Raw genomic sequence first — 15687 nt, 5'->3', positions numbered from 1 at the left:
ATTGGCCCCTCTGCACACTTGCTTCATTTTCTATGTCCTGTTACCGATTCTTCCCAAACCCTCTGACGGGGCTGAAGTCTCCTCTCACTGGGTCGTCTACTGGTTCCATTTGTTTTCCCCTTTCTATCCTCCTGCCCAATTGGCCGACCAGGTCTTCAGGCCCATCACATAGCTGCCGTGCTGGGACATCCCTCCACCACCACCCTGTGAACTCTCGTCATCTCTCCCCATGTTGGCTTCCTTGTTTCCCAGATTCTATATCTGTTTCTTGGTTTTTGCCCTCATTTTCTAATTTTAATGTTGTGTATCCTTCAGTAGCATCCTGAGAAAAGTGGAGGAAAGTAAAATTTTGAAACTGGGCATGTCTGAAAATGTCTTCATTTTACCCTTACTGTTGATTAATCATTTAGCTGGATATAGAATTCTGACCTGCAAATCAATGTCCCTCAGAATCAGGAAGGCTGTGCTCTATTTTCTTCTGGCTTCCAGTGTGGCTGTTCATATGTTCAATGCCATGCTGTTTTCTCATTCTCTGTGTGCATGCCGATCTTTTCTCTCTGGAAGCTTTTAGAACCTTGCAACAGTCAGATTATTGTCAGAACAAAGGAAGTCATTTTATGTATGAAGAAAGCACTCTGTGAAGCTTCTATCAAACCCAGAAATGGTGGCTGCTTTCATGGAAACAGAAGACACACAGGTCCCCTCTGGCGACCCCGGAGAAGGCTCAGTTCACCCTGCAAGCTCTGAGCCCTTCTTGGTGCCAGGCAGGGAGCCAGGAGAGCAGGGTGCTGGTTTCCAGACAAGGAAAACAGGGAAAGAGGAGCCCCAGAGTCGGCCACCCTGGCTAGGTCCCAAGCTGCCTGAAGGGCTGTGTCCCAGCAATTGTGACATGTGATAGGTGCCCAGGTGACAGGACTGTCTTCCTTCTCAAAAGGGACACTGCTTTGGATTCTTTGTATGTTATTTTCTACACAGGCTTCAACAAAATGGGGATTAATTTCTGTGGCTGAAACCTTTTCCACCCAGACAGATTCAGAGGACACAACTGTGGTTGTATCTCGAGGGAAGGTCATATCCCCTGCTTTCCCACCAAACGAGTCAGTCTGTACAGAGCAGGGTGACAGGCACACCGTCAAGGTCCTGGGACTGCTGGCAGCACTGCACCAGGAGGTGGTCGATGTGTGCGCTCAGTAGGAGGAAGGGGGGTGACATTCTAGGGCTGAGACCAAAGGGGAGGCATTCCAAGTTTCAGATCCAAGGGACAACATGACCAGAGGTTTTGGCAGCAGCACGCAGGGTCAGCTGGAGCCCAGTCAGCAAACCTTGTCTATAAAGGGCCAGACACTACATATTCTAGGCTGGGTGGGCCATGCGGTCTGTGTTACAGCTCCTCAGTTCTGTCTTTGCAGCAAAAGCAGCCACACCAATACACCCATGAGCAGGTGTTGCTGTGTTCACACAAAAATTTACAGAACTGGGCCGCTTGTCCCCCTACCATGCTGACCCCTGAGCTAGAGGAGGAGGACCAGAGGAGGAAGGCCTAGTTCAGAACCCACCGCAGCAGGCCCAGCAGAAGCAGTGAGGGTCTGAGCTAGCAGAGGAGGCCTGAAAAGGCTCAGGGAAGCACATCTCGAGGGAAAGAATCTACAGGGTTCAGTGGCCCAGGATTGGACAAAGCTGGAGAGTGACAGCAAGGTTTCTGGCCCATATCCAATGGAAGGTAGAGACACACTGTGGTCTGAGGCAAACTCTGGCCCAAATTTCTAGGCTTCCCAAGAGAGAAATAAAGATGTTGCTATTTTCTTCACAAAAAGATTCGTGATAGTTTTTTTTTTTTTTATATCCAACACTGCACAGGACATTTAAATTGGATGAAGTTTCTACATACTATGGAATGAAGTAAGATTTAGTGACAGCAATCAGTTTATAGTAATTCCCCAATTTCAAATATCCACATGAATTACCAGAATGCCCTGACAATGCCTACATTTCTCAGTCCAACCTACATTTCCCACACTAATTCTACCAGCCAGCAAAGGGAAAAAAAAAATCCTTCAAAAAATTCTCTATTCTGTTAAAGAAAAAATACTCTCACCACCAATATATAGTGTGATGACTCAGGAAGGAAGTTCAAAAGATGCCACTGAATAAATGATCACTCTGGTTCCCTAAGTTATGACCAAGAGCTGAGCTGCCGGGGAACAGAGGAATTCTCTGCAAAGGGCCATGTTCTATTGCAGGGTCTGCTGCTTGCAAACAGGTAGACCCACTCCACACCACCCAGTCCTACCTTAAATCCAGTCGGGCACCAATCCACAAACTGGATGGTGCGCTTGGTCTTAATGGTGGCGATGGCCACGTTGACGTCTTTCGGAACCATGTCCCCCCTGTACAACATGCAACAGGCCATGTACTTGCCATGATGAGGGTCACACTTGACCATCTGGTTGGCCTGCTTGAAGCAGGCATTGGTGATCTCGGCCACGGACAGCTGCCCATGGTAGGCCTTCTCTGCTGAGATGACCGGGGCGTAGGTGGCCAGGGGGAAGTGGATGCGGGGGTACAGGACCGGGTTGGTCTGGAATTCCATCAAGTCCATGTTCAGGGCCCTGTCAAATCGCAGGGAGGCCATGATGGAGAATACGATCTGCCCGATCAGATGGTTGAGGTTGGTGTACGTGGGCCACTTGATATCCAGGTTGTGCTGACATATGTCATAGATGGCTTCATTGTCCACCATGATGGCACAGTCAGAATGTTGCAGGGTCACGTGGGTGGTCAGGATGGTGTTGTAGGTCTCCACTATGGCCATGGAAACTTGGGGGGCTGGGTAAATGGCAAATTCAAGCTTGGATTTCTTGCCATAGTCCACCAACAGGCTCTCCATGAGCAGAGATGCAAAGCCAGAACCGGTGCCACCCCCGAAGCTGTGGAAGATGAGGAAGCCCTGCAGCCCTGTGCACAGATGCGCCTGAGAGAGAGCAGAGAACGTGAGCCAACACCTGCAGAAGCCACACCGCCCACCTCCAACCAGGCACAGTCACTTCTCTTCCTCTGCAAGATGATATGACTCACAACCTCCCCAGGTAACACCCATTACACTTAGAGGCAGAGCAGAGCAGACGTTCAAGATGTATGGTGCACCGCAGCCACCCTGGAGAGTCAGACTGTGGACTCTTGATTCTGGCCTTGGTTTTGCCAAAATGTCCTCCTGGTCGCAATCCAAGGCCTACCCTCCCGTCCAGGACAACGTCCACAGGGAGCTTTCTCGGCACTCTTGTCACCAGTTTGTGGATCCAGTCCAGGACCAGGTCAACGATCTCCTTGCCGATGGTGTAGTGGCCTCTGGCGTAATTATTGGCTGCGTCTTCCTTCCCGGTGATCAGCTGCTCCGGGTGGAAGAGCTGCCTGTAGGTCCCTGTGAGCACTTCATCTACAGAGGACACAGGGGCCATGAGTCTTTAAGGCCTATTGTTAACTCACCAGGGTGGACAGATTCGCGACTGTTCCATTCTACCAAGCACATGCTGTTCCTTGTAAGTCAACAGCATCAGTGTCTCATAGGAAAGTCTCTGTGTAATACACAGACTAGAACTGCAACCTATGGCTCTAGGAGAGAAGAGTCAACTCACAGTACAAATGTCAGGGTGACCAGTTCCCAAGGAAGGGAGTAGAACTCTCACACCTGCACACAGGCAATTCTACACATTCATGGTTTGTCATACCCCTAGTACAGCCAAGGGTATAACTGAAAATTCCCTTACATACTAGACAGTCACCAGGTCAGCGTGACTTTTGCTGGGCAGTCTGATCAGGGCACCCTATGTGGCCTGGGTCTCACAGATTTTAGGGTGACATTCTGTCATCTCCCGGGGGGCCAATGAAAGGTGCTTTCTTCACAGTTCTCCTTAGAAACTACCTCAGATTCCTAATCTGGAGGAACCCAATGAATGTTCTATCCTTACCTTTTTATGTCTAAGATGCAGGTCAGGACTTGTGCACCAGCCAGAGGGAGCGCACAGCATTAAGGAGGGACCAGTGCCCGGACACCCTGCAGACAGAGTCTACATAACCACCTGACCACGGCTGAGGTGCCACCTCCAGCTCCAGGCCCCACCACTGCACCCTTGAGTGGTGAGCTGGCCCAGTCACCATCACCACACCCTGAGCCAGGTCCTTCAGCTGTCCCTGCCCCCGGTGCTGCCGACAGCAAGCCCAACACCACAGGCAGGGTGCAGGCACAAGAGTGTAATCGTGACAAAGGTTTGGAGAAGAATGAAATGTTCAATGTAAGAAATGGGTATGGTTTCATCAACGGGAAGGACACCCAGGAAGATGTACACAGACAGCCACAAACAGGAAGAACCCCAGAACTGAGGACCTTTGCAGTGCAGGAGACGGGGAGACTATGCAGTCTGACGCTGTGGAAGGAGAAAGGGCGCAGAGGCTGCAAGTGTGACAGGCCCTAGGGGGGCTGCAGTGCAAGACAGCAGACATGCAGCAGACCAGGACCCTCATAGATGCTCTCCACGTCACAGGGGTCCTCCCCACAACCGCCAGCAGAATTAGCAGAATAGTGACAGCAGGGAAAGAACAGGGACCAGAGAGTGCTCCCGAAGGCCAGGCCCCACAGCGCCAGCCCGACCCCAAACAGGCCACGGTCCCCACCTTACTGCATGCAGAGACCCTATGGGTGAAGACACAGTGTTCCAACCCTCCTGTGCAGGGAAGAGTGATGGAGGGGACTGACAACCAGCGTGCAGGAGAACAAGGGAGACCAGTGAGACAGAAGCTGTATCGGGGTGTAGACCACAATTCCACAGGGGCCCTCCTCACCAAAGACAGCCCAGAAAGGACGGCCATGAAGATCAGGAAAGTCAAGGAAATGAGAACCTAACGTAAGCAGCTACCTCAACGTTAGCACCGCTGCACCTTCAATGACCTACACAGATGCCAAGAAAACCCTAAACCACATGATGGCAGAGAGACAAAGGCAGTTCTTCCACCAGCTGAGAATTCCTCCCCTCCTGAGGCTGAGCAGGGTAGGCTGAGGAAATGCAAGCTTACCATCTCTACCATCATCTGCTTTAGTCATCCAAGAAGAAGAAACAAATATGAAATTCCAGCAATAAGAAATGAAGACAAGATGGGAGCTGAAGACCTTAAGTGCTTGCTTTTTCCCTCTTTACCAGATAACTAGAAGTATCTGTTTATCTACGCAGCATGGCACTTTCATTATTTTATCTAAAGTTGTCTCTTTTTGGTAATAACAATGTGTTTTATTTTTTTCTGAAGCCTGGTTTTTCTCAATACACCTTTAAATTTTTAAATTGTTTCATATCTGGTCAAGTTAAATATTTTAAAACCTCATTTTTAATTTGTATCAAAACTTTACAACTTGATATTTTAAAAAAACTCAACAAACTGCAAGTGCCTGTTAATAAAGACCTTAATAAAAAATTCAATTACTACAAAATATGTTTTCTGAATGTTGGAATTAAATTAGAAATCAGTAACACAAAGATATCTGAAGCCCCCTCCACCAAATAGTTGGAAACTAATAACAAGGGGGATTAGAAATTATTTTGACTGGAATTAAAAGGAAAACACAACATACTAAAATTTGTGGGCTGCTGCTAAAACAGTGCTTAGAGGGAAACATATATAAAACACTCATATCAGAAAAAGCTGGAAAGGTCTAAAATCAATGACCTATAAAACTCTTCCAGAAAATAGAAGAGAAAGAAATGCTTCACAACTCACTCTATGAGTGCAGTATCACCCTGGCACCAAAACTAATGACAGTACAAGGAACCACAGACCAGTATCCCTCATGAACACAGACCCAGAAAGTCCTTCAAAAGTTTCAAAATCAATGACCTAAGCTTTCAACTTAAGAAACTAGAAAAAGAGCAAATATCCAAATTATGCACAAAAAAAGGAAATAATAAAGAGCAAAAATAAACTAAACAGAGAAAGAAAAAAAGAGAAAAATCAATGAAACCAAAACCTGGTTCTTTGAGCTGAACAATCACATTGATAAACCCCTAGACAAATTGATTCAGAAAAAGAGAAGACACACATTACCAATACCAGGAACAAAAAAGAAGATGTCACTACTGATACTAAGATCCATATTGAAAGCATAGAAGAGTATTATGAATGACTCTGTGCAAATAAATTCAACAACATAGATGAAATGGAAAAATTCCTTACACCTACTACTGGAGCTAACTCAAGGAGAGAGAACCAGAATCAAAATGAAATAGGCAGTCAAAATGGTCACATCAGGACCCAGATAATTTTAAGCATGGGTATTCTTTCCTTATCATGTAATTATGATCACGTTACAGTTCAGAAGTCGCAAACTACTTCAAGTTCTTTCTGATTTCCTAACCCAGCACCGTAATCTCCTAGCTAGTAAGAGTGATGGTCTGGAAGACTAGAAACTCTACTTCTGGTAGTAAGTGAAAGACAAGGGGCTAATTCACAGCTGATAGGCTAATTCTGGTTCCAAGCAAACTGCAATACCGAGCAGGAAAAAAATGCAGCTGGGATTTCCGTTAAATTCATCTTGAGACACAAACCCTTCTATCACAAAAGGAAAGTAATTGGAATGGCCAACATTGTCTCAGAGAAGATCAGTGTAAGTTCTGATAAATATATGGCAAGCAATAAGATATATTGGAGCATATGAGGAAGCCATTTGGTGTAAAACTAATTTGGCCTGATCTTTCTTTTCCAAAAAGGGCCTGTGGCCTTTGAACATGCATTGTATATCTGCTTTAAGCAATTAACATGTCCCAAAGACAAAAACAAATGCCCTTAAGATAAGGATGCAACTTCCCACACATTGGCATTTCCTTAAGGATAAGCATCTCTCCCTAGGGTAGGATTTGATTGCTGCATGCATCCTGTGACTGCCCGACTCGAGACAACAGACCTGCAACCAGCTGTGCCCATGGAGACAGCAGACCCGATACCTGCTGTGTCCATCAATCACTGTGCTGACAGGGCAGTCTTGTGACTATTGTAAGAGGGACATTGTAATCATAAGTGACACATGCTCTTTGATGGTATATAACCACTCTGTACACCCCACTTCTTTGGAGTGCTCCACTTCTTTGTGAAAGGACTCTCTCAGGCTATATGGTCCTCAAAGTTGGCTCATAATAAACTCACCCCAATTTTGGTTTATAGACTGGTTATGGATTATTTGCATCAACATTTCTTGGTGTAGTTGTGGCACGATTTCAGAGAAACCCACCAGAGACTACCTGGAATCTACACTGAACCAGCACTTGGTACCGCAGGGGCACTTTGAGCACACCCGAATCACTGCATTCTTCAGGTGACCCTGGTGAATTCTCCTGAAACCCGGACCTCCTTATTTTAAGTTGATGGTCCAAGAGTTTATATGAGCTGTTTAAGGTCTTAAGACTAGAGGCTTTGATGGGTACTGGTACATTTCCTGGGTGGAGAAAAACCTAGGGGGAATTTCCTAGGCCAAGGGAGCTTAGGGGAAGCTTGGAGTGAAGTGGGTTGTTTGTTCTTTTAATTTGGCTTTAAAATTGGAAAGAATTATGTTTATAAGGTCTGAACAAAACTGCTTGATAGAGAAATGAGAGTCTGAACATGTTCAGCTCTGAAGAAAAAGGACATTGCTCCTCTTGACAGAAAGGTGTTTTTCAGGTGACTGAAAAACTCAGCGGGAGTGTCAGAGGCGAACCTCATGACATGCGGCAGTCCCCTAGGGAACTCCACTATCATTCATGTTAATTAATTACAGGTTCATTTGGGGAAGTGCATATGAGGGTTGGTCACCCATGCTTCAAACCCCCACAGTGGTACTAGGCTGCCGGCGGGAAAAAACAATAGACGTAAGAGAATGATTATGGCCTTCCTTTAGAGAGTAACACTCACAAGCAGCACACTTCTGACCCACTAAGCTGTACTTAGAAGTTGTTCAAACTTTATAAAAAACAAACACAAGCAAGCAAACAAACAAACAAAAACTAAAAGAAAATGGGAAACCATGCTTCAAAAGCTGGCCAGCTCCCGGATGGACAACCTCCGACTGGGACTCCAGTGGGTTTCATGTATAATGCATACAGAATCAATGATTGCAAGTATTTAACTAAATGGGAAAGATTAACTAAGGATGACTTAAGTCGTAAATGGCCAAAATGGGAAAAGTTTGACCTCTCAAAACTACTATATTTGCCCGCACAGTTTAAAAAAGCTGGTTATAAAACTAAAACAAAAGAATGGGAAGCTTATTATGATTGGCATTTAGAGGCATCAAAGTGAAATAATGATAAAATGACTTCTTTACAGGAGACTACTGTAACTTGACAGAGACTATTTCTGAATTAAAGAGGGATAAGAAGTCAGAAGCTGTCCCCCCCCGACCCCTTATCTCCTCTACCTCCTCCACTGCCACTTTTGGCACCTCAGAGCTCATCTCCTTCTTCTCCCTCAGTGCTCTTGTATCCTTTACTTTCTGAGCTTCTGTACCCTGACCTATCCACTCTGCCTCCTCCTCCTTCACCTCCCCCTCCTCCACCCCTAGAGAAAACAAGGAGTAACTCTCAGGGAGCAGATACTGAAAGTCCTAAAGTTATAGTGGCTCCCTTTAAGGAGAAACCTGTTACAGGGAGAGGCAAGCCTGTTCTTCTGTATACTGCCCGGACTAGAACTGAACTTAAGAATTTGATGAAGGACTTCCCAAACTCTTTGCAAGATCTTTTAAGGTTTGCTTGAGAATTTGATTTAATTGTTAGAACATATACACCAGGATATTCATATTTATATCAGCTTGTGCATTTGCTGGTGTCTGAGAGCAAAGCAAGTGAATGGATAGAAGAGGCAGATTGGAGAGACCCCCCTGGAAGATTTGCATAAGTATGAGCCTCATGACCTTAAGGAGTGCAGGGATATTGCTCGAAACTTACATAAAGCCATTCCTGTAGTTTTCCCCAGGAAGATAGACTGGGCTAAGGTCCATCAATGTAAGCATAGACCCAAGGAATCTATCTTTGATTGTTTTGAAAGGCTTGAGAAAACCTTCAAACAGCACACTGGGATGGCTTCTGAAAGTTTTGAGGATCATCAAAATGATTCAATTTCATTTTATTTTTTTATTTTTTAAATTTTTTGTTTATTGCAGTAACATTGGTTTATAACGTTGTATAAATTTCAGGTGTACATCATTAGACTTCTATTTTTGCATAGATTACATCATGTTCACCACGCAAATACTAATTACAACCCATCACCACACACATGTGCCGAATTATCCCTTTCGCCCTCCTCCCTCCTCCCTTCTCCTCTGGTAACCACCAATCCAATCTCTGTCTTTATGTGTTTGTTTATTGTTGTTATTATCTACTACTTAATGAAGGAAATCGTACGGTATTTGACCTTCTCCCTCTGACTTATTTCACTTTGCATACTACCCTCAATGTCCATCCATGTTGTCACAAATGGCTGGATTTCATCGTTTCTTATGGCTGAGTAGTATGCCATTGTGTATATATACCACATCTTCTTTATCCATTCGTCCCTTGATGGGCACTTAGGTTGCTTCCAAGTCTTGGCTATTGTGAATAACGCTGCAATGAACACAGGGGTGCATGTATCTTTATGCATTGGTGTTTTCAAGTTCTTTGGATAAATACCCAACAGTGGAATAGCTGGATCATATGGTAGTTCTATCCTTGATTTTTTGAGGAATCTCCATACTGTTTTCCATAGTGGCTGCACCAGTTTGCACTCCCACCAGCAGTGTATGAGACTTCCCTTCTCTCCACATCCTCTCCAACACATGTTGTTTCCTGTCTTGTTAATTATAGCCATTCTGACGGGTGTGATGTGATATCTCATTGTAGTTTTGATTTGCATTTCCCTGATAGTTAATGATTTTGAACATCTTTTCATGTGTCTGTTGGCTATCTGTATATCTTCTTTGGAGAAATGTCTGTTCAGGTCTTTTGCCCATTTTTTAATGAGGTTGGTAGTTTTTTTGTTGTTGAGACACATGAGTTCTTTATATATTTTGGAGATTAAGCCCTTATCAGATGAACGGTTTGCAAATATCTTCTCCCAATTGTTAGGTTTTCTTTTCATTTTGTTAATGGTTTCCTTTGCTGTGCAGAAGTTTTTTAGTTTGATGTAGTCCCATTTGTTTATTTTTTCCATTGTTTCTCTTGCCCGGTCAGACATGGTGCTAGAAAATATGTTGCTAAGACCGATGTCGGAGAATGTACTGCCTATGTTTTCTTCTAGAAGTTTCATAGTTTCAGGTCTTACATTCAAGTCTTTAATCCGTTTTGAGTTAATTTTTGTGTATGGTGTAAGGTAAGGGTCTACTTTCATTTTTTTGCATGTGGTTATCCAGTTTTCCCAACACCATTTGTTGAAGAGACTTTCTTTTCTCCATTGTATGTTCTTGGCTCCTTTGTCAAAGATTAGCTGTCCATAGATGTGTGGGTTTATTTCCGGGCTTTTGATTCTATTCCACTGATCTGTGTGTCTGTTTTTGTGTCATTACCATGCTGTTTTGGTTACTATAGCTTTGTAGTATATTTTGAAATCAGGGAGTGTGATACCTCCAGCTTTGTTCTTTTTTCTCAGGATTCCTTTACCTATTCGGGGTCTTTTGTTGTTCCATATAAATTTTAGGATTCTTTGTTCTATTTCTGTGAAAAATGTTGTTGGAATTTTGATAGGGATTGCATTGAATCTATAGATGGCTTTAGGAAGTATGGACATCTTAACTATGTTAATTCTTCCAATCCAAGAGCATGGAATATCTTTCCATTTCTTTGTGTCTTCTTCAATTTTTTTCAGCAATGTTTTATAGTTTTCCATGTACAGCTCTTTCACCTCTTTGGTTAAGTTTATTCCTAGGTATTTTATTCTTTTTGTTGCAATTGTAAATGGGATGGTATTCTTAATTTCTCTTTCTGCTACTTCGTTGTTAGTGTATAGAAATGCAACTGATTTTTCTATGCTGATTTTGTATCCTGCAACTTTACCATATTCGTTTATTACTTCTAAAAGTTTTCTGGTGGATTCTTTAGGGTTTTCTATATATAAAATCATGTCATCTGCAAATAGTGATCCTTTCCAATTTGGATCCCTTTTATTTCTTTCTCTTGCCTGATTGCTCTGGCTAGGACTTCCAGTACTATGTTAAATAGGAGTGGTGACAGTGGGCATCCTTGTCTGGTTCCTGTTCTTAGAGGGATAGCTTTTAGTTTTTCACCATTGAGGAAGATATTAGCTGTGGGGTTCTCATATATGTTCTTTATTATGTTGAAGTACTTTCCTTCTATCACCATTTTATTCAGAGTTTTTATCATAAATGGATCTTGTCAAATTCTTTCTCTGCATCTATTGAGATGATCATGTGATTTTTAGTCTTCATTTTGTTAATGTGGTGTATCACGTTGATTGATTTGCGAATGTTAAACCATCCCTGCATACCTGGAATAAATCCCACTTGATCATGGTGTATAGAATTTTTAACATATTGTTGTATGTGATTTGCTTGTATTTTTTTGAGGATTTTTGCATCGATGTTCATCAGTGATATTGTCCTGTAATTTTCTTTTTTTTGTGTTGTCCTTGTCTGGTTTTGGTATCAGGGTAATGTTGGCTTATTAGAATGAGTTAGGGAGCTTCCCTCACTCCTCAATTTTTTGGAAGAGTTTGAGAAGGATTGGTATTAAGTCTTCTTTGAATGTTTGGTAGAATTCACCAGGGAAGCCGTCTGGTCCTGGACTTTTATTTTGGGGGAGGTTTTTGATTACTGTTTCGATCTCCTTACTGGTGATTGGTCTATTCAAATTCTCTACTTCTTCTTGATCCAGTTTTGGAAGGTTGTATGATTCTAAGAATTTATCCATTTCTTCCAGATTGTCGAATTGGTTGGCATATAGCTTTTCATAGTATTCTCTTATAATCTTTTGTATTTCTGAGGTGTCTGTTGTAATTTCTCCTCTTTCATTTCTGATTTTACTTATTTGTGCCTTCTCTCTTTTTTTCTTGGTGAGTCTAGCTAAATGTTTGTCAATTTTGTTTATCTTTTCAAAGAACCAGCTCTTGGTTTTATTAATTTTTTCTATTTATTTTTGGTCTCTATCTCATTTATTTCTGCTCTGATTTTTGTTATTTTCCTTCTTCTACTGATTTTGGGCTTTGTTTGTTCTTCTCTTTCCAGTTCCTTTAGGTGCATTGTTAGATTGTTTAATTTCTCCTCTTTCATTTCTGATTTTACTTATTTGTGCCTTCTCTCTTTTTTTCTTGGTGAGTCTAGCTAAATGTTTGTCAATTTTGTTTATCTTTTCAAAGAACCAGCTCTTGGTTTTATTAATTTTTTCTATTTATTTTTGGTCTCTATCTCATTTATTTCTGCTCTGATTTTTGTTATTTTCCTTCTTCTACTGATTTTGGGCTTTGTTTGTTCTTCTCTTTCCAGTTCCTTTAGGTGCATTGTTAGATTGTTTATTTGAGGTTTTTCTTGTTTGTTGAGATAGGTCTGTATTGCTATAAACTCCCCTCTTAGAACCACTTTTGCTGTATCCCATGAATTCTGGCATGTCGTATTTTCATTTTCATTTGTCCCCAGGTATTTTTTGATTTCTTCGATTTCTTTGTTGACCCAGTCGTTGTTCAGTAGCATTTTGTTTAATCTCCACGTATTTGTGGTTTTTTCTGATTTTCTTCCTGTAGTTGATTTCTAGTTTCATATCGTTGTGGTCAGAAAAGATGCTTGGTATTATTTCAATCTTCTTAAATTTATGGAGACTTGTTTTGTGGCCTAATATGTGATCAATCCTGGAGAATGTTCCATGTGCATTTGAAAAGAAAGTGTATTCTTTGGTTTTTGGATGGAATGCTCTATATATATCTACTAGGCCCATCTGTTCTAGTGTGTCATTTAAGGCCAATGTTTCCTTATTGTTCTTCTGTTTGGATGATCTATCCGTTGGTGTAAGTGGAGTGTTAAAGTCCCCTACTATTATTGTGTTACTGTCTATTTCTATTTTTATGTATATTAATAATTGCTTTATATATTTAGGTGCACCTACATTGGGTGATTAGATATTTACAAGTGTTTTATCCACTTATTGGATTGTTCCCTTGATCATTGTGTAATGCCCTTCTTTGTCTCTTTTTACAGTTTTTGTTTTAAAGTCTATTTTGTCTGATATGAGTACTGCTACCCCAGCTTTCCTTTCATTGCCATTTGCATGGAGTATCTTTTTCCATCCCTTCACTTTCAGTTTGTGAGTGTCTTTAGGTCTGAAGTGTGTCTCTTGTATGCAGCATATATATGGGTCTTGTTGTTTTATCCAATCAGCCACCCTATGCCTTTTAATTGGAGCATTTAGTCCATTGACGTTTAAAGTAGCTACTGATATGTTTGTACTTACTGCCACTTTTTAACTTTTTTTCCCTCAGTGTTTTAGTAGTCCTTCTCTGTTCCTTTCTCCTTCTATACGGAATTGATGGTCTCTTTAGTTTGACCTCTGTCTGAAAGCTCTACTCTTTAACTCCCCTCCTCCCTCCTTTTATGTTTTTGATATCGTATCTAACCTCTTTTTTGTGCATTTGTATCCATTACCGTCTTATCACGGAAACAGATAATTTTTCCTGTTTGTGGTCTTCTCTTTTCCCCTTAAATCAGTCCCTTTAACATTTCTTGTAGCACTGGTTTCTTGTTGACAAAGGCCTTTCATTTTTGCTTGTCTGGTAAATTTTTTATCTTTCCTTCCATTTTGAATGATAACCTTGCTGGGTAGAGTATTCTTGGCTGTAAGTGTTTTCCTTTTAGCACTTTAAATATATCATGCCATTCTCTTCTAGCCTGTAAGGTTTCTGCTGAGAAGTCACCTGATAGCCTTATGGGGTTTCCTTCGTATGTAACTTGACTTTCTCTTGCGGCTTTTAGGATTCTCTCTTTATCTTTTTGATTATGATGTGTCTTTGTGTGGGCCTCTTTGGGTTTATCTTGTTTGGGGCTCCCTGTGCTTCCTGTACCTGGATATCTGTTTCCGTCCTTAGGTTAGGGAAGTTTTCATCTATTATTTCTTGAAATAGATTCTCTGCCCCTTTGTCTCGCTCTTCTCCTTCTGGGACACCTATAACAGGGATGTTAGTGTGCTTGATGTTGTCTCAGATGTCCCTTAGACTGTCCTCACTCTTTTTAATTATTTTCTCTTTTACCTGTTCAGCTTAGGTAATTTCTTCTAGTCTTTTGTCCAGCTCACGGATCCGTTCTTCTGTATCCTCTACTCTGCTTTTGAGTCCCTCTAGTGAATTTTTCATTTCCAGTATTGTATTCTTCATTTCTGATTGGTTCTTTTTTATATCTTCCATTTCTTTGTTGACATTCTCACTGAGTTCAGCTATTCTTGTCCCCAGATCAGTGAGCATCCTTAACACTCTTTGTTTGAACTCTCTGTCGGGTAGGTTGCTCATTTCTGTTTCACTTAGTTCCTTTTCTGGGGTTTTGTACTGTTCCCTTACTTGGAATGTACTCCTTTGCCTTCTCATTTTGCCTCTTTCCCTGTCCTTGTGTCTACATATTAGGTAGGTCAGCTAGGTCTCCTGCTCTTGGATAGGTGATGTTATGTAAGTGATGGCTTAGGAGGCCTGCAGTGTGCTTCCCTCAGTTCTCAATGTTCCAGGGGTGACGCCTATGTGGGCTACATGTGTCCTTCTGTTGTGGCCTGTTTGGTCTCCCTGTAGGAGCCCAGGGAGGCCGAGTTATGCTCCTGGCCAGCTGTTGTAATGCTCAGCTGCTTGTAGTTGTTGTGGGCCCTTCAGTCTCTCTATCAGGTGTGGGGAGCCCCAGCACAGTTGGCTGCAAGTTCTAATAGCACATTTGTGTTGCAGTATTTCTTTTAAGTGAGTAGGCCCCCAGCGTGGCAGGTTGTTAGGCTCAGGGCCTTACAGTTGCTATAAGCCTCCAGTCTTTATGTCTCTTGTCAGCTCTCTGAGGATTGCAGCTGGGTGGGGCTGGCCTCAGACATGAAAGCACCCAATTGTTTCAGGCTTTGGAAGGTGGGGCAAACCCCTTACGTGGGTCTTTAAGAAGCACAAGTCTTCTGCAGCTGACAAGCCCTGCCGCCCACAGGTCCACACACAGTCAAGACAGTCCTGCCCCATGTGTGCACCCCAACCTCCCGAAGCGGACCCAGTCTCTCCACAGTGGGAACCCCACACACTCCACCACCGCCCCACCCTCTCCACCCACTCCTTGTGCACGCCCTGCCCCACTGAAGTGGGCTCTGTTGCCAGGCTGCAGAGAATCCAGTCACCAATCTATGCAGGCCCACAAGTTGCCTGAGGGCTTGTTGTTGGGTGGGGCCAGTCTCTAGGGTGGGCTGCCTGCCCTGGCTGAGCTGGATTAAATTGGTGCTCTAGCGGGTGTGGCAGACCCTGTGCCAACAGGCCTCAGGGAGAACTCCAGTGGCGTCTGTGTCAGCACGCCCACACCAGGCCACAACAATGGCCGCCGCCAATGTCCCAGTCCCTGGAGAGGTCTCACCTCTCACCGAGATGCACACAGGGTCTATTAGGTGAGTCTATTTTCACCAAAACACTGTGCACCTTTCTTTCTGGTGATTTTAGGTTGCTATCTGAGATGGGTGAGTTTGTGTGTGGGCCCTTTAG

At 43.0% G+C, this 15687-nt stretch overlaps 1 protein-coding gene across 1 annotated transcript; it reads right to left on the bottom strand.

The window, feature by feature from the left end:
• Positions 1-2072: 2072 nt before the first annotated feature.
• On the bottom strand, positions 2073-6240 carry LOC131398593 (tubulin alpha-3 chain-like; the record flags this gene model as incomplete). The annotated part of the gene is made up of 3 exons (XM_058532242.1): positions 2073-2971; positions 3285-3433; positions 6219-6240. Coding segments are annotated over 3 exons (969 nt in total), but the record flags the coding sequence as incomplete, so codon positions are not given.
• Positions 6241-15687: the final 9447 nt, after the last annotated feature.

This window comes from Diceros bicornis, chromosome 35 (assembly GCF_020826845.1).
Source record: "Diceros bicornis minor isolate mBicDic1 chromosome 35, mDicBic1.mat.cur, whole genome shotgun sequence".
In the NCBI taxonomy this organism is placed as follows: domain Eukaryota; kingdom Metazoa; phylum Chordata; class Mammalia; order Perissodactyla; family Rhinocerotidae; genus Diceros; species Diceros bicornis.
This window is presented reverse-complemented; position numbering and strand designations above follow the sequence as displayed.